The sequence below is a fragment of the Thamnophis elegans genome, chromosome 5 (assembly GCF_009769535.1).
Source record: "Thamnophis elegans isolate rThaEle1 chromosome 5, rThaEle1.pri, whole genome shotgun sequence".
NCBI classification, from domain to species: domain Eukaryota; kingdom Metazoa; phylum Chordata; class Lepidosauria; order Squamata; family Colubridae; genus Thamnophis; species Thamnophis elegans.
In genome coordinates, this window is record NC_045545.1 from 100186082 (window position 1) to 100205873 (window position 19792).

Sequence of the window (19792 nt, forward strand, 5' to 3'; positions counted from 1 at the left end):
AAGTCAAAAACACAGAGAAGACAAAAAGAACAAAAAACAAGGCAGGGGGGAGGGAGGAAAAACAAAAGAAGAAAAAAGAAAGAAAACACAGGTATATATTATAAAAAAGTATATCAGCTGGTTACAACATGTTTTTGTGCATCTCTTCCATTAATTCATATTAATTCAAATATCTTAACTCAAATGTTTACCATATTAACATCATCATACCTCCACTTTTAGTTGACTACAGTTGTTTAAACATCCTTCATCCTTAACTATGCCACAGATTTAATCCATAACCACATGCTAGCATTTCATTTACTTGTTTGTAAAATCCTCTATTAACATCAAATCCTCATATCCTGTTTTAGCTGAACATCCATAATATTTAGTACCAAAAATTCCATCTTCCATGCATATAATTTATTATCATTCTCCCTTCTTTATGTAATTATATCGTATATCGTAACACTTTCCCCATATTAGTTAACATCTAACTGTATATAATTTTATTTTATTTTTAATAGTGATAATTATTGTGATTAATAACCTTTGTATATGGTCCAAAAATATTTCCAACCTTCCCTTCTCATATCCAATTATTATTTATCATATCAACTCCACATTATATACATTACTATCAATATCAATTATTATTCAGCTATGTCTATTACAAATAAGAATAATTAGGTTTAGCTAATTTTGAATTGTATTCTTCCATCTATCAGCCTGTGTCTCTCCAATAACAAAGCCTCCTTAATCCATTACCATTCGTGGATCAAATTCTGCAAACGTCTTTATAAGCAAGTCCAAACAGGAATATCTTCGCACCTTTTTGCTTATGATGCCTCTCATATAATGTCCTAGGCGTTGTCCTACGCTTGTTGCACTTTTCAGCTTGTCTTTAATTCTCAGTGGTGGTATCGGAAATTTTGCAAATGATGTTTCATAAAGTATAAATTCTTTAATGCTTCTCATTCCTCCTGCACTCTGTCTTTTGAAACAAATCTTCTGTATGGCTGCCCCCCCCTTCAAACGTTGCATCTCTTTCTCCCTCCGAAGTAATCCGGACACCCGAGGTGTCAGCAAGTTGAGAATCTTTAAACCAGATGCCCGGAATGTCAGCAAATTGAGAAACTTCATTTCTGACATTCTTCATTTGTATTTCAGGAACATTCAAACATTCAACATTCTCACTTTTTTCTTCATATTTTGATGTTAAAACCAACAAATAGTCCAGCTTTTTTTCGAATCTATCATACGTATCAGACAACTTTTGTAAGGCGGAGAAAATCATCTGAAATGAATCATTTGAAGCTTGTATAGACGCCATGTTATGACGCAGCTAGAAGCTTTAAGATATTTGCAAGTAAGAACACGCTGGGAGCTGTGCAATCTTATCTGATCTTAGACCAACACAGCCAAGCAATAAAAGTGTCAAATTGTAAGAAGCCAAATTATAGTAAATTGGTTTACAGCCCACTTAAGGAGAGTCAGGGGGAATGTTGAAGTAATCTTTCCTTTATCCACGTAAATAGCATTTAAAACATTTAAAAAATAGGGCAACCACCGGCCATAAACCCATTAAAAAAAACCAATTCGCTGCTAGATTCTTCTGTTCTTTGGTTTCAATTAGCTTAAATTTTAGTGCGGACCGTATCTCTTTGAGTAATAAAATCAGCTTACCAGTTGAAAACACTCCCACCATTCTTAGGGGCAACCTGCAGTTTCGGTTAGCTTACAGCTAATCCAGAAGGAACTGGCGAAGGAGGTTAAATTCCAAGCCCCCCAGAGGCTTTGCGAACGTCTCTGAGGTCACTGGATCTCCGAATTTACAACCTAAATGCTGGAGATGTGATTGTGTGGACGCTACATATTTTCACATATGTTGGACTTGCAAAAAGGTTAAAGCATTTTGGATAAAAATATGGTGGATTATGAAAAATGTTCTTAAAAAGAGGATAAAGTTTACCCCTCAGTTATTTTTGTTAGGTATAATTACTGATTGTACAGTTCTAGAGATTAATTTGATTTTGCACATAATAACCGCAGCTAGATGGTTGGTGGCGCAACACTGGAAGAAAGAAGACTTGCCTACTATTCAAGAATGGACATTGAAAGTAACAAACCTAGCAGAGATGGCCAAAATATCTGCATACCTCAAGGACCACTCAAACGAGAGATATAAACTGGAGTGGAAAAGATGGATTGATTATACTCAAAATAAATATGGGACTAAGAAATTCCAGGTAGCTTATGATTAGAGACCAGGAATGATATAAATTGTCTAGAGCTAGTCTAGCAAGGAGGAGCTAAAGCTCAATTGAAAGATGTTCTTAACTATCTTTTTTTTCCTAAGTGTATTTTAGAATGTTTTTGTTAAAGATTTATACCCTGTATTGGTTCTGGGAAGTCGTGGGGGGGGGGAGGTTGGGGGGAGGGGGAGGGGGAGGGAAGTAAATATTTGTAAAGTTTGTTTTTCAAAATTCTCATTAAAAAAAAAGAAAACAACCAAGCTCAGAGAGGACCAGGGACCCTTCAGTCCTCCTCCTCTCCACCCACCTCCCTTCCTTCTAACACCGATTATGTTCCCTAGTTGAGTAATGAGGCATCTGCAAGAAAACTACCAAGCTCAGAGAGGACCAGGGATCCTTCTGTCCTCCTCTCCCCTCTCCTCCCTCTTTTGCAGTGGTGGGATGCACATTTCTTTACTCCCGGTTCTGTGGGTGTGGCTTTGTGGGCGTGGCAGGGGAAGGATACTGCAAAATCCCCATTCTCTCCCTACTCTCGAAATCTCCACTACCGGTTCTCTGGAACCTGTCAAAACTGCCTGAATACCACCTCTGCCCTCTTCTTCCTCTTTCTCTCTGCAAACCCCATTCCTTGCTAGCATGGATGATGGTCCCGAGTTGAGTAAGGAAGCGTCTACAAGAAAACAAGAAGCTGAGAAATCGCCCACAGAGGAAGCCAGGATGGGCATTGTGGCCACTGAGGAGGCCTTCCTGGCCCTCAGCCCACCACCAGCCCTGCCTCACCCAAGCATGGCAACCCGCGGGGGATCCAGAGGTTGTGCCTGTCCCTGCTCCTTCCCCCCACTCCATCCAGTTTTGGTCACCACATTGCAAAAAAGATGTTGAGGCTTTGGGGGGAAAAGTGCAAAGAGCAACTAAGAGGATTAAAGGCCTGGAGACTAAAACATAGGAAGAACGGTTGCAGGAATCGGGTTTGTCTAGTCAAGAGAAGAGAAGGACCAGGGGGGGACATGATAGCAGTCTTCCAATATCTCAGGGGCTGCCACAAAGAAGAGAGGAGTTGACTTTTAACAGATTTAACAGATTAGTAGAGTTGGAAGGGACCTTATAGGTTATAGAGCCGAGGTGGCGCAGTGGTTAAATGCAGCACTGCAGGCTACTTCAGCTGACAGCTAGTTCTGCAGTTCGGCTGTTCAAATCTCACCGGCTCAGGGTTGACTCAGCCTTCCATCTTTCCGAGGTGGGTAAAATGAGGACCCGGATTGTTGTTGGGGGCGATATGCTGACTCTGTAAACCGCTTAGAGAGGGCTGAAAGCCCTATGAAGCGGTACATAAGTCTAACTGCTATTGCTATTGCTATCTAGTCCAACCCCACCCCCCACTCAATCAGGAGACCCTACTCCATTTCAGACAGATGGCCGTCCAGTCTCTTCTTGAAAGCCTCCAATGATGAAGCTCCCACAACTTCTCTTCCACCGGTTGATTGTTCTCACTGTCAGGAAATTTCTCCTCATTTCCAGGTTGAATCTCTCCTTATTTTGTAAAGCACCAAAAAAGACAAGGCAAGAAACAACGGATGGAAACTAATCAAGGGGAGAAGCAACCTGGGATTGAGGAGAAACTTCCTAACAGTGAGGAGTGAAGCAGAAGTTGCCTCCAGAGGTGGTGGGTGCTCCATCACTGGAGGCTTTTATGAGGAGACTGGACAGCCCCTTGCCTGAAATGGAATAGGCTCTCCTTCCTTGAGCAGGGGGCTGGACTAGAAGACCTTCAAGGTCCCTTCCAGCTCTATCCTGATTCTTCCTTGCCCCCAGCCGCTTCCTTCCCTTGGCCAAGGACAGCCGGGGCAAGGCTGAAGGAAGGACGCAGGTGTTGTGTTTCTGCGGATGAAAGAAAACACCAAGCCGCCAGAGGAAGCCTCCGTCAATTAAGGCATGAATCAAGATGACAAGCAGCCAAGGGCGCCCACGGGCCCCTTCCAGGGAGATCCAGTCAGGGGTGCAGCAGCTGCAGAAGGCACAGGGGGGCGCTGCTGGGCTGAGAGAGAGAGGCTGAGCTTCCAAGGGCAGGCAAGGTAGGCAGAGGCAGCCAAGAGAAGAGCAGAAGAACAGAGTTGGAAGGGACCCCCGGAGGTCTTCTAGTCCAACCCCCTGCCTAGGCAGGAAACCCTTCACCATTTGAGACAAGGGACTGTCCAGTCCCTTCTTCAAAACCTCCAGTGTTGCAGCTCCAACAATTCCTGGTCCTCCCACTGATTAATTGTCCTAATTAGAGATCGAACACCAACAAAGGGCCCGGGAAATAAATTGTGCAAGTATTTACAAGCTGATCCAGAACAAATCGGACTCCCCCCCCCGCCCCTCTTGGCTTCCTTGGGGCAACTCTACGTCTGGGGCCGGTTCTGTCTTCCTCTTTCCCTCCAACCACGGAAGACCCCCAAGACCCAAGGCGGCCTCTCCCTGGCAGTTAGGAATGAATGCAGCCCAAGCTCCTTCTTAAGTTTCCTTAGGACAGGAAAAGATTTTCAGGAATTTCTCTCTCCCCCTCCCTCCCTCCCTCCTTCTCTTTCTCTCTCTCTCTTTCCTTCTCTCTCTCTCTCTGTGTTTCTCTCTCTCTCTCCCCCTCCCTCCCTCCCTCTCTCTCTCTCTCTCTGTTTCTCTCTCTCTCTTTCCTTCTCTCTCTCTCTCTTTCTTCCCCCTCCCTCCCCCCTTTACTGTTGGTGTGTGTGTGTGTGTGTGTGTGTGTGTGTGTGTGGCCAATAGGGTTTCTATGCATCACTGGGAGTCCTTCAAGCTGAAAAGTTCTGTTGCTAAGCATGTTAAGTGAGTCTTGTCCCATTTTGCGACCTTTCCTGCCACAGTTACTAAGTGAATCACTGCACTTGTTCAGTGACTCTGGCTTTCCCGTCAGAAGGTGCTTGTCAGAAGGTGGCCAAAGGGGGTGACTGGCCCCCGGGACACCATAACCGTCATAAATATGAGTCAGCTGCCAAACATCTGAATTTTGATCACGTGACCCTGGGGCTGCTGCAACGGTCGTAAGTGTGAAAAATGGTCCTAAGCCACATTTTTTTCAGTGCCGCTGTAACTTCGAATGGTCACTAAACAAGGCATCGGTTGTTGTGTGAAGCAACCAATGGAAAGGCTTCCTTTGTTCCGGCTTTCTGTGTGATGGGAAGGAAGGACCGAAAGTGTAACGTTTCTCTCCTCTTCTCCAGGGACCAAAGCCGAATCCCCTGGGAGCAACTCCAGAGGAGCTCTGGGGCAGCCGTCCCGGGCTTCAACCCTTCGGCTGTGAGGCCTGCCTGGCTTCCTTCCCCAGGCGAGGAAGTCCTGCAGTCGCCTCCCAGCGGCTCTTCCCCACGGAGGGAGCCCTGGGGCCCAGAGGCTGCAGTGCCAGGCTTTGGTGCTTTGCCCTCTGCTGTCCTCTGCTAGACATAGCTAGATCTTTCAGCTTCGGGGGGGGGGGGGCATAAGAAGGACAGGGAACCCCAGCAAAGGCATTATATGAATGGAACTAAAAGAGAATTTGACAACTAGACAGATTATTTGGGTATTAAAAGCTTCTTTACCATGTGGAATGGGGAAAAAGGAATTATTACCTTTAAGATTAGTTGTTCTGTTTGCTTCACGTAACTAAAACAAATGAAACAGGATATTGGTACCAATACCCCCTGTGGGGAGGTAAATGAGTAATGAATGTCATGTCTCTGTTTTGGGAGATTGTGTACAAGGTTTACATGACACAGGAAAGGGGTCTACGTGACACAGGAAGGCCAGGTACTTTGGGATGATCAATAAGTTGTCTAAGAGTATAAAAGGCTGTAAACAACTGCCATTTGGGGTTCAGGTTTTGTTCCTGAACCTTTGCGCAAATAAACCTTTCCCTCGGACAAAGAGCTGGTCTTGTCTCATTTTCTGCAACAGAACCACGATCCTTGCCCATTGTAGCGAGACAATGCAGCTTGTGTCAGAGGAAGAGCATAAGGCTCACGTAAAGTGTTAGTAGCACTTTATAACGCCTTGGTAAAACCACACTCGCATCCAGTTTTGGTCGCCACGATGTAGAAAAGATGTTGAGACTCTGGAGAGAGGGCAGAGAAGAGCAACAAAGATGATGAGGGGACTGGAGGCTAAAACATACGATGAACGGTTGCAGGAACTGGGCCTGGCTGGTCTAATGAAGAGAAGGACCAGGGGAGACAGGAGAGCATCTTCCAATATCTCAGGGGCTGCCCCAGAGAGGAGGAAGGGGGTCAAGCTATTCCCCAAAGCCCCTGAAGGCAGGACAAGAAGCAACGGGTGGAAACTAATCTAGGAGAGAAGCAACTTGGAACTATGGAGAAATTTCCTGACAGTCAAAACAATTAACCAGTGGAAGGGCTTGCCTTCAGAGGTTTTTGGTCCTGAAATGGTGTAGGGTCTCCTGCTTGGGTTGGACTAGAAGACCTCCAAGGTCCCTTCCAACTCTTATTCTTTCAAAGGAACGTGGCCTTCTCCTGGATCAGCACAGCCTGCCCAAGGAGGTGGGACGAGCACCCAGGTGCCAAGATGCCACCTGCAGAGCTGGGGGCCGAGGCTTTGGCACACCACGTACAGCAGAAGAGCCTCCCTGACCTTCTTGATGGGCCTTCAGCCCACCCACCCCACGGACGGAGCCTTGTCCAACTGGGTGGAAGCATCATTACTCCCACTCCTTCTTCTCCTGCAACCCAGAGCTCCTCTCCGCCAGCCTCCCTCCCTTCCTCCCAGAAGATCCTCCAGCCTGGGACTTTGCTGAGGCTCCAGAGGACTTTCCACCCTTCGTCCCAGGTAATATTTTCATCTTCCCACCTGACTATTTGCCTCAGTGGTGGGTTTCAAAAAAATTTCGAACCTACTCTGTGGGTGTGGCCTCCTTTGTGAAAGTGGCTTGCTGGCTATGTGAATTCTCTCTCTCTCTCTCCTTCCTTTTGTCTCTCTGTCCCTTTTTTCTTTTTTTCTTTCATCTCTCTCACTTTTTCTTTCTTTCTTTCTTTCTTCCTTCCTTTCTTTCTCTTTCTCTCTCTGTTTGAGTCTGTGTTTGTGTGTGTGTGTGTCTCTTTGCCTCTCCCTCCCTCCCTCCCTCCCTCCCTCTGTGTCTCTCTATGTGATTCTCTGTCTGTCTGTCTGTCTGACACTATCTATCTATCTATCTATCTATCTATCTATCTATCTATCTATCTATCTATCTATCTATCTATCTATCTATCTATCTCCTCCAGTGGTGGGTTTCAAAAAAATTTTGGAAGCTCTTCTGTAGGTGTGGCCTGCTTTCCGGGTCCACTGGTGGAACCTCTTCTAAACGGTTCGGGTGATTTGACGAACCGGTTCTAGCGAATAGGTGCGAACTGGTAGGAACCCACCTCTGATTTGCCTCCAAAAAGAGGCAGCAGGTACCCCTTTCGGCAGGGAATTCCACCACCTGAGCTTGGCTGTTTTCTTGCAAATGATTCTTTTCTAAAGGTTTTTTTAATCGTAAAACAAACAAAAACATACATTAAAAAATATCATCAGTTACATATCTATTTAGCATGTCGTTTGGTCACAAATATTTGGGTATCACCACTTTCGCTTGCATATAAAATCAATAGTTATGAACCCGATATATATTAGTACGCTGATTATCATTGTAAATCATATATTCATATGATGCTCTGTTACACTTTCTTCCTTTTAAACATGTATTCTAAAGGTTAAATTCATATGTATGCTAACTATCTGTTACATCATTATAAATCTATTAAATAATAACATATCTTTATAGTATCATCTATCTTATTCTGAAATTTCTTACAGTATATAAAAAAAAATCACCAACATTTTATATTTGTGTATCATTACTTTCAATTATATGTAAAGTCATTAAATATCTATCAAATGTATATAAATACATTTTTATCCTTGTGTCTTATATATTCAACTACAATTATTATTTCATTTTAAACAAGATGTTCTAAATATTCAATTCATATATATACCAATATTCCATTACATTGCTATAAATCTATAAAATCTAAATATTCAATTCAAATATATATATATATATATTTATTTAAAGTCACAACCCCTGGTATGCCCAAATATGTGACTTTAAATATATACCTCTCACCCTGGCTGGCTGATAAGGAGTCGAGTTCTGTAGCTCAATGGTTAACACATCTGCCTGAGAGGCAAGAGAGCACAGGTTCGATTCCCAACATGGGGTATGGCTAGCTGATGAGAGCTAAATAGCTTGAAATAGATCTATACTAGTCTCCCTTTATTTATTTATCAGCATAAATATAACAAATATATATATGTATACCAATATTCAATTGCATTATTATAAATCTATACAGTCTATATAAGAGTAATATGTCTTTATAATATTTCCTATCACATTTTATTATTACAATTCAAAATTATGGTAATTGTATCCATTGATAAAACACGTCCCAAACCTTATAAAATTGTTCATCTTTTTGTTCTCCAATTTCAAATGTCAATTTACTCATTTCAGTGTTTCCATTCCATTGTTTTTCGAATAACTTTCTCCTGCATTGGTGTTTTCTCATTCTTCCAGTTTTTTGCAAATACAATTCTGGCTGCCGTTAAGATATTTTCGATCAAATATTTCAAGTCTTTGTTGTACGTATCTGGTATAATACCCAATAAAAAAATCTCCGGTTTAAAGTCTATGCGTTTCTGTGTCATTTTTTCCAACCAAATATATAAATAAATTTGAACCGTGACGTCTGATGCAAGAAAACCAACGGTGACATAAGCTGATATATATACACAGAGAGAAACTAATTACTAGAATTGAATACCTGTATAACTGATACAATTGAGATACATCTATTTGTATAAGATAGTGTGATATATAACTCTATGATATATAATAATTAAGAATCAAAAACAGAATAGAATAGTACATAGAAATGTTTAGATATTGAAATGTGATATTAAGGAAGGTTAATTATTGTTAGATATTGAGATATATAATTATTGATACCATTGATATTGCTGATAAAGTAGAAGTAAAGTAGAATTTATATGCAATTGTGGGCAAGGATAAATCGGGGGATAAGAATGGCAACTTCAGTAAAGTTAGTGAAAAAAACTACACCCAATATGATTTCAGCAACATCCCCCCTCCTCTAATCAAAGATCAATTGAGAGCGCATTGGAGCTGGAGAAAGGCGGAACAATGGCAGGAACAACGGGACCAGCACGAACAATGCAGAGTATGCAATTGATGCTCCAGATGATACAAGAGAAAAGCCAAGAAGTCACAGCTACAAATCACGAAGAGACAAGGAGGAATCATGAAGAAATGAAAAATGAAATGGGAGAATTGAAAGGAAATATCAAAAACGTGGATGACAAAATTGAAAGGATACAAAATACCTTAGCAATTAACGAACAGAAAATCCAGAACATCGAAACAAAAATAGAACAAACAGATCAGAAAATGGAAAAAATGGAACTGGAATATAGACAAGTTAATAAAGAATTAGAGTTATCAATAATCCGACTTGAAAATGAAAGAGCTGCATTCTATCTAAGATTCCAAAACATACCAGAAGAGAAGGAGGAAGATCTGAAATGAAAAATGATCGAAATCTTCACCGAAATTCTACAGAGAAAAGAACAAGAGTTGAGAGGGGACATCGATGAAGCTTACCGTGTGCGTACTAATTATGCCAGAAGACATAGGCTCCCGAGAGAAGTGCACGTAAGATTTGCCAAAAAAACAACTAGAGATGAAGTGTACAAAAAAGCCAGAGAAGGGACGATTACATTCCATGGAAAAGAGTTGATCACGCTTAAACAGATTCCACGAGAATTCGTGAACAATGTAGACGATACCAATTTTTAACAAATCCGTTAAATAAAAACAGAATAAGGTACAGATGATTGGTACCAGAAGGGGTACTGGTATCTTGGCAAGGAAAAAGATATAAGATAGAGAATGTAGAAGAAGCGCAGGAATTCTATGAAAAATACTGCACGGGGGAAGAAGAACAAGGAAGTAAAGAGGACCTAGAAAGTAGAAGTCAAGAGGAAGAAACATCAGAAGACAAGGAAAGAAACAGGAAATAAGAACAGAGGCAAGAAAGAGAGAGAGCAGAAAAGGAAGGCACGAGAGGGAAAAGTCAGATACAAACCAGAAACAACAAAAAACACCCCATCTACAGATGGTCCAGGAAATAACAATTATTTCGATAAACTTGAATGGACTGAATGCACCAAAAAAAAAAGAGCCCAGATGTTTAATAAACTTAAGAAACTGAAGGTAGATATAACCTGTATACAGGAAGTGCATATTAAAAGGGAATATAGGAACTTACTGGAAAACAAAAAACTAGGGAAATTTTATACAGATAAAAAAAAGAGGGTTAGCAACCTATATAAAGGAAAAAATAAACTCCAAAGAAGTCTGTTCTGATGAAGAAGGCAGGATGCTAATGACTGAATTAGAGACAAAAGAAAAAACGATATTATTAATAGTCATATATGCACCAAATCAGAAACAAGAGGAATTCTATAGGAAATTACACAACAAAATAAACGAATTAGAATATGAAAATATTTGCTTAATTGGGGATTATAATGCAATAGTGGATTAAAAAAATGGACTACGAAAGCAAAAATAAAAATAAAACCAAAAAATACGTTACCCAAATCCTTTTTTGAGATGGCAATGGAATATAAATTACATGATATTTGGAGAGAAAGGCACAAAACAAGAAAGCAATATACCTTTTATTCGAACCCCCACCAGGCCCTATCAAGAATCGACACGGCTTGGATCTCATCTGGTCTATGTAATCAGTTAGACGAAATTGAAATAGAAGCAAATGAATGGACAGGTCATAATCCAATAAAATTAAGATGGAAAGGTCAAAGAAGAAGAAAAAGATGGATGATGAATTCAAATATTGTAAATGAAATAGAATACACTCAAATGCTGGAGAAAGAATTAAAACTATTGTTTAGAATAAATAAAAAAGAAGACACCTCAGTTCAAAATCTCAGGGGCACAATGAAAGCACACGCAAGAGGCCTCACGATTGCCTACAGGGCGAGAAAAACTAGAAAACAAGAAGAGCAACAAGAATGTATGCAAAATGAACTTATGGAAGCCAAAGATGAACTAGCAACCTCCGATCCTTCCGACACGCCCTAAACGGTTGGCTTTTCCAGCAAGCCAGCCTGGCCTGAACAAAACAGAATAAATGATTAATTTAATTGTTAATTTTAATCTAATTTTTAAATTTTTATTGTTAATATTAATTGGGTTTGTTTTTGGATACTTTGTTTGCTGCACTGGCTACCTGTTGGTCTCCGGGTGCACTTCAAGGTCCTACTCACCACCCATAAAGCGCTCCATGGTAGTGGATCTGGCTATTTGAGAGACCGCCTTCTGCCAATTACCTCCCTGCGTCCCATCAGATCGCATAGAGTTGGCCTCCTCCGTATTCCATCCGCCAGTCAGTGCCGACTGGCGACTACTCGGAGGAGAGCCTTCTCTGTTGCAGCTCCGACACTATGGAACAATCTCCCCGTGGAGATTCGTACCCTCACCACCGTCCAGGCCTTCCGCACAGCCCTCAAGAACTGGCTAGCCCGTCAGGCCTGGGGATAAGTTACTCTCGCCCCTCCCGAATGCCGAGTGAATGTTGAGTTTTATTGTTTAATTTACTTTTGTTCACATCTCTTTTTGTATTGTCTTACACCCCTTTTCCTCTTTGATTGTAAGCCGCCCTGAGTCCCCTCAGGGAAAAGGGCGGCCTATAAATGTACAATAAATACCAACAAAAAAAATAAATAAATACATTTGTTTAATTTCCTTTTTAACTTTTGTAATATGTGTTTTTTGTACGCTGCCCTGAGTCCTTTGGGAGAAGGGTGGCATATAAATCCAGTAAACAAACAAACAAACAAACCGGAAGTTCGGGAACAGACTTCCGGTTTGCTCGTAGGGCCGGTTAAAGCCCTCCGGAGGCTTCAGGGACCTTCAGGAGGCTTCCCTGAAGCCTCCGGAGGGCAAAAAACAAGCTTACGAGCAAACCGGAAGTCTGGCTCCTGAACGCCCCGAAGGGCTAAAATTGGCCTTACAAGCAACTTCCGGTTTGCTCGTAGGTTCGTTTTTTGCCCTCCGGGGGCTTCAGGAAAGCTTCTGAAGGCTCCGAAGGGCCTCCTGGGGGGCGGGAGAGGCTGTTTTCACCCTCTCCAGGCCCCTATAAAGCTTCTGGAGCCTGGGGAGGAACGAAAAGGCATGCAAAAAATTGGGGGAGCACTTGTCATGCGTGCATGCGCGCTGTGGGGTCGCGCATTGCATTATGGGTGCGGCACGCCCATGCACAACCCCCCTGTGCTCCCCCCGTTTATGGCACGCGAGCCAAAAAAGGTTCACCATCGCTGGACTAGATGTCCTTTCGCTCCCAAACTGGCCAGTTCAAAGACTTGGGAGTCCTCCCACAGGGAGGATGCGACCTCTGAATTTATGTCATTTCACGCAGACAACCTGGAGGGAAACTGCATCCCACTGAAGCGATGCCAGTACTTCTCCACTCTCAAAGCCCGAAAGGGTGAATTTTGATCCGGAGTCACACTAAAACAGGAATGGGGAAAGCCTGGCCAAAGTTTTAGATGTTGAGAATTGAATGTTTCCTGGAGGAACCCGGAAGCGTCCCGGTGAGAACGGATGGGGAAATCTCCCAGGAGCTACGCGAAAACCAAGCCGGCAAATCATCGTCAGGAGGTCTCCGGACCAGAACCCTCCTGAAGGACGGTGAAGAAGGAGGGGCATTTCGGATGACCAGCAAGCAAGTTCCACAGCAGGTCGGAAAGAAGTTCTCCAGATCAACAGTGGGGGTGTCGGCCATCTTCTAATGACCGCTCTGGAGCCAGGGCAACCGGAATAAGGTTGGAGCAGGAGCGGCGTTATGGATGGAGTGTTGGAACTGGAGAAAGATTGGCTGATCCAAGGGTAAAGGAATTTAAATTTGGAGCTTAATTTTTTTTTTCAAGAGCTTAAAAGCAGCAGCTAGAATTGAATGTTTCCAGTTAAGTTGCCTTCACTGAAGGTCGAGGAACTTTGGTTTCAGTAGAAGAGAATATTTGTACGAGCAAAGGTGAATCTATTACGTGTCCCAGGATAATGTTGCAGGATCCAAGGTGGGTCAGTCACTGGTCACAGAAATTTTGTCTTCCGAGCCTTTCGGATTCATGTTGGGAGAATCTCAGGGAGATTCTCTCGGGCAGACACAGAAGTTCCCCGAGGATGGGCTCCAGCACAAGTCCGAAAGCTTAGAAGACAAAACCTCTGGTCCCAGTGACTGACCGTGATTGGATCCTGAAGAATAGTTGTAGCTGTGCACAGATGTTGCTCCCTAGTTTAGTAATGAAACATCTGCAAGAAAACACCAAGCTCAGAGAGCACCAAGGACCCCAGAGTTCTCCTTAAATGGTAGAGGATCTCCTGCTTGAGCAGGATTCTTTCCTCCTCCTCCTCCTCCTCCTCCTCCTCCTCCTCCTCTTCTTCTTCTTCTTCTTCTTCTTCTTCTTCTTCTTCTTCTTCTTTTTCTTTTTCTTTCTCCTCCTCCTCTTCCTTTACTCCAGGGCCCCAGCCCAGATGTTTTATAATGAAACATCTGTAAGAAGATCACAACACTCACAGAGCACCCAGGAGTTCACAATTCTGGTTTTGTTTCTCTCCTAGGAATTATTGACTTCAGAAACTCAGTCCTGGCTCAGTGACCGGACCTCAGCCTGAGCAAGATTTGCATTCTGTTCCTTGCACCCATGAGGTCCGTGGCCGTACTCCTCCTCCTCCAGGCTTCCCTGGTGCTCTGGGCCAACCTCGGCATGACCTCTGGAGACCTTGGTGAGTGAGGTCAGCCGAAGGGGAGGGGTAGGAAGGTTGGGGGTTCCGCCTCCCTCCCCCCCTTTCTTTTCCCAGCTTTCGAACCCAGGGCTCCCTTGTTCTCCCTGCCATCTCCTTCTTCCTGTTTTATGTGTCCAGGAATCTGCATCCTCCCTCCGGACGGAGGCCTCTGCTACACCCTGCAGGAACGGTGGTACTTTGACTATGAGAAGAAGGCCTGCCTGCCCTTCTCCTGGACCGGATGCGGAGGAAACGAGAACAATTTCGAAAGTTGGCCTGAATGCCGGAAAGCCTGCAGCCGCTACGGTTAAGCGGGAGGGCCAGTCCCACCTGGGCTGAGCAGAGGCTGCCTGGCAGGGGTTCCCCACCTCAGCTACTTTAAGGCGTGTGAACTCCCAGCATTCCCCTGGCAGCAGAGCTGCGATCTGTAACCTGCCAATCATAACTGCCAGGGACCAGCTTTGATCTAGAATGTATCGCATTAGCCTGTAATGTTCTCTAATGCATTCCCTAGTTGCTAATTTTTCTTTATTTGTGAACTTCTGGAATGTCTTTTAGACCCAGCAGAATTAGCACTGTTGATGGTCTCGATTCATGCCACATCTGTCCCCTGATCTTGTTCTATATGAGCGGGTGGGTGGGTGGATAGAAAGAGAGATGGGTGGATGGAGAAAGGTAGATGGAGAGAGAGATAAAGGGATGGATGGATGGATAGATGAAGAGAGAGAAAGATGAACAAACTTATGGATGGATGGAGAGAGAGTGAGACATGGATGGATGGATGGATGGATGGATGGAAAGAGATGGATGGATGAATAGAGGTAGATGGAAAGAGATAAAGGGATGGAAAGGAGGGAGGGAGGGAGGAAGGGAGCTGGAAAGGTGGAAAGAGGCAGATGAAGAGAGAGGGCATGGATGGATGGATGGATGGATGGATGGATGGATGGATGGATGGATGGATCAATGGAAAGAGATGGATGGATGAATAGAGGTAGATGGAGAGAGATAAAGGGATGGAAGGGAGGGAGGGAGGAAGGAAGGGAGCTGGAAAGGTGGAAAGAGGCAGATGAAGAGAGAGGGCATGGATGGATGGATGGATGGATGGATGGATGGATGGATGGATGGAAGGAAGGAAGGATAGACGGATGTATCATGAAAAGAGAGACAGATGGATAAATGGAGAGAGATGGGGTGGAGAGAGAGAGAAGGAGTTATACAGACAAAGAAGAACTGAGCTTCTTTGAGGGGCAGGAAGTGGAAGCCATAGCCCCCCCTCACTTTAAAAGGCACATCAATTGCACCTCTATCCTCTGAACAATGAAGAGTTGACCTTTTCATTGGTCAACTTGCTTCCTCTTCTCTAGACAAAACTCGTGGCCACCAGAAGGAGAATCTGCCTTTAGTTCATCACCCTTCATCTTGGAGGCCGTCTTGACTCCAGAAGGAAAGCCCCAGGGGGTCTCTGCTCATTGCTGGCATTTGGGTGGGCAGGAGGAGCACCAGAATCCCTCGTCTAATATCCCTAACAGGATCATAAGAGATTCTCTTGGCCCCCAGACTCTTGAGACGATCCCAAGAAGAGGCTGCTGGTTTGGATTCCAGTGTGAAGATCCCCACACCAGAGGACCTGACCCACCACCACCACCCCTGAAAAGACCCTTCTGGGTCATAAGTGGGGGGAAAGGGGGGGCAGATGGGGCCCTTTCCCCCTTCTCTTCCGGGAGCCAAAGTTGGGGAGATTCTTGCCAACTGAATGTTTCCTTGACCATCCACAGGACGTTGGGAGCCCAACATGGACCTGGGAAACCTCCGGGATTCAAGCGTTGATTCTGACAACTTTTTTCACAGGCTCAATGGGACAATGAGACCATCCTATGGGGAAGAATCAGGGGGAAACAGCCAGAAGAGGCAGAATGCCATCCCTGGCATTGGGGGAATCTCTCTCCCTGCAGCTAATCCAGAGGTTGCATCAGCCAAATAGATAATGTGCAGCATGATACAATGGAACCTGCGTTTATCATGAGAAACCGTAAGGATCATAAAATCGTGGTGGCCAAAAGTGTGAATGAGATAATGTTGGGAAAGATTACAGAATAACAGAGTTGGAAAGGACCCTGGAGATCTTCTAGCCTAACCACTTGCTAAAGCAAAAGACCCTCGACCATTTCAAGCAAATGCCTCTCCAATCTCTTTCTGAAAACCTCCCGTGATGGAGCAGCCACAATTTATGGAGGGAAGCCTTTCCACTGATTTCTTGTCCTCACTTTGAGGGAGTTTGTCCTTAATTCCAGATTGCTTCCTTTCTTGATTAGTTTCCACCCATGTCTTCTTGTCCTGCCTTCAGGTGCTTTGGAGAATACCCCCTCTTCTTTGTGGGCAGCCCTGAGGTATCAGAAGACTGCTATCTTGAGTATTTGAAAATTTGAGTATTTGAAAATTTATTTATAGGCCGCCCTTTTCCCTGGGGGGACTCAGGGCGGCTTACAACTCAAAGGGAGGGGGATACAAACAATAACACATAAGGACAATACATAATTAAAAATAGAACACAGCATTCATACCATTCGGGTGGGGGGTACCTTGTCACCCATAGTCCTTCTCTTCATCAAACTAGACGTACCCAGTTCCTGCAACCCTTCTTCGTGTGTTTTAGCCTCTTTGTGGCTCTCCTCTGCACTCTTTCTAAAGTTTCAAGCTTTCAGTGTTGAGAACCAGGGCTCAGATCCGTGAGGCAGAGACCAACCAAGTGAGTTTCAGTGGAGGCAAATGCAGAGGCTTCCACTGGGTGGGGAAAATCAAAAAGCAAGATTGGGTATAGACCGTCCTGGACAAAAGAATCTTGACGGAACCAAGTTGAACCACCAACAAGATTCCACCACAGAGAAACAAATGTCCTTCTGGGTTGCCTCAACGGAAGGACCATGTGAAGACCAAGAGGATGTCTATGGAGGTCCTCAGTCATGGTTGCCCAAGATCCCTCTCACAGTCCCTGCTATTAAGCCTGGTTCCACCCAGTCTATGTGGGTTCTTTTGGGTTTTCTTGTCTAAGTCTTAAGACTTTTCTCTACATTGAATTTCATTTTGTTAGATAGAGCCCAGTGTTCAAGTCTGTCCAGATCCATCTGGATCTTCAGCCAATCTTCTAGGGTGTTATTACTAATAACTAATGACTTAGATATGGGAATAGAAGGGGAACTCATCAATAACTTATTAGCTATTCCTGCCAGCTTAGTATCATCCGCACATTTGATGAGTTCCCCTTCTATTCCCTTATCTGAGTCATTGATGAAGATATTGAAGAGTCCTGGGCCTAAGACGCAACCTTGTGGTGCCCCCACTGCTTACTTCCCTCCATGTAGACGTAGACCCATTAAGGATTACTCATTGAGTACGGTTTGTCAGCCAGTTACGAATCCACCTGGTGGTGATGCTATCTATCCCCCTTTTTTCCAGCTCACCAAGAAGTAGGTTGTGGTCTACTTTGTCGAATGCCTTGCCGAAGTCAAAGAATATTATGTCCACAGTACTTTACTAATTTTGCCACTACATGGAAGAATTTCAGCTAAGCCTGGGGGGGAATTACCTAAGTTGAGGGCTGTTCAGCAAGGGTGCGTCAGGGTGGCCTCCAGGCCCCGGCATTGCACTGATAAGAATTAGGGGCTTTCTTGCCCACCTCAAAAGAAGAGTCACCAAGTAATCCAGGCCAGGAAAATGCACTTAAAGGGTGGGGAAGAGAGAAGTCTATTTGTAGTGCAGAGAAACAAATGATGCGCTCGCTCTGTGTGAGACGTCAGAGAGCAGCGATCAAACAATAAAAAGGCTCTGAGTTTAGACCTGAGGCTGGAACAATAGAAAGCATCGATTCTAGATAACGTTCCCCAGGGGCGGAATGGATGGGTGACATTTACTCTTTCCCAGCTGGGTTCCTATCTTTCTTAAAGCTTGCAAGTGCATTCAGAACATGCTCTCTAGTGCTAAAAAGACAGGTTCTTGCATCCCAAACTGTTGGCTTTTGCCCAAAAGGGGAAAAAAAAAACATGTTTTGTTGAACTTATAACACAAGCCTAAACTCAAAGGAAGATTGGCCAAGAAAAAAAAGTGCCAATGTGGCTTTTTAAAATGCTAATAGTGAAATCTAGAATTCCAGGTAAGATGAGGGGCTGAGGGTCCCTCCTTGGCTGGAGACCTTCAAAGAAGCCATCATGTTGCTTACTCTGGAAGGGGTAGAAACCACACACACACCCCGCCCACTGCATTCAGGGCCTGCTCTTTCAGAGCCCACTCCTCATTTTGTTTTGCCACACCCCTCTTAAGCTCCCCCTTCCACTGCATGCAACCCAAAAGCCAATGAAAGGGGTGTAGGTTGGCTGACAATACCCTCCATCCCTCCCTTCCTTCTTTCCATCTCTCTTTCTCTATTTTCCTTCCTTCATTTCTTTCTGTTCCTTCTCGCTTTCATATTTTCCTTCCTTTTTTCCTTCTTTCTTTCCTTCTTCCTCCCTTCCATCTCTCCCTTCCTCTCTTTATTTTCCTTCCTTCCTTCATTTCTCTTCCTTCTCTTTTATATTGTCCTCCCTTTTTCCTTTTCTTTCCTTCTTCCTCTCTCCCTTCCTCTCTTTATTTTCCTTCCTTCATTTCTCTTCCTTCTCTCCCTTTTATATTGTCCTCCCTTTTTCCTTCTTTCCTTCTTCCTTCCTTCCTTCCTTTCTCCCTTCCACCACTCCCTCCTTCATATTTTCCTTCCTTCTTTCCATCTGTCTTATATTTCTTTCCTTCCTTTATTACTCCTTTCTTTCCTTTCTACTTTTCTTCTTTCCTTTCTGGGAATGGGCTTCGTCTTCTGCAGGAGGCTTCTGCTGCCCACATCTGGGGAATCGAGTGCCCGCTGCCTTTGAAAAGAAAATGGGAAGAGGCCACAGGTCAAGAATTTCCCCACCGTCTCACAGAGGGACCAGGAAACATCAGACAAGGAAACGTTTGGCAATTTCCACTCTGTGGACATCAGGAAGTCCCCACCTTGCAGGGCAGGAAGTCTCCTTGGGGTGAAGGGCAGCAAGGTGGGGAGGATGTGCTGGAAGGGAGAGGATAGGCTGGCAAAGAGGATCAGGAGGAGACAGGTAATTCTGTGGTCAAAGCCACAGGAGACGCTGGAGGGGAGCCAACCAGCCTTTTCCTTCACAATGGAAGATATTGTCTCCATCCCAGCTACTTGTGTAGGGGGGGGATTAGGGCAGGCGCCTCACCCCGTCTCTTGTGGGTCTTGGCCAAGAGCTTCCCCAAATGGGCACCTGGCCAAAGCTTGGATGGGGCACAGAGAAGGCAACTGGGTGTCAGGCCGGGAGGCCGTCTTGGGCATTGGATCTTCAGGCCTGCCACGTTTAATCTGTGGGAAACTGGGGGGGGGGGTTCTATGGGAGATACATAGTCATAATAACTTTCCTTTCTCCGGGAGTCAAGGACGTTCTGCCCTGCACCTGGAGGGGTGTGACTGGGAGGCCTCTCGAGGTGGGACGGTGCCTGATTGGACCATGGGACGGACCGGTAGGTGCTGGGTAGGCTCTTGGGTTTTCTTTTGGGTGGGGAAAACCTGGAGCCTTTCAGATTCGGGGTTTTCCCAGATGTGCCAATACGACATCTCTAGTAAAACGGAACTTTGAGGAAC

General features: G+C 44.4%; 1 protein-coding gene across 1 annotated transcript; it reads left to right on the forward strand.

Moving 5' to 3' along the window:
• The first annotated feature begins 14048 nt into the window (after positions 1 to 14048).
• LOC116509578 (kunitz-type serine protease inhibitor homolog dendrotoxin I-like) lies at positions 14049 to 14441 on the forward strand. Its single transcript, XM_032218786.1, has 2 exons — positions 14049 to 14130; positions 14269 to 14441. Exons 1-2 carry the CDS (start codon positions 14049 to 14051, stop codon positions 14439 to 14441), a joined length of 255 nt encoding a protein of 84 aa, XP_032074677.1.
• The last annotated feature ends 5351 nt before the right edge of the window (positions 14442 to 19792 follow it).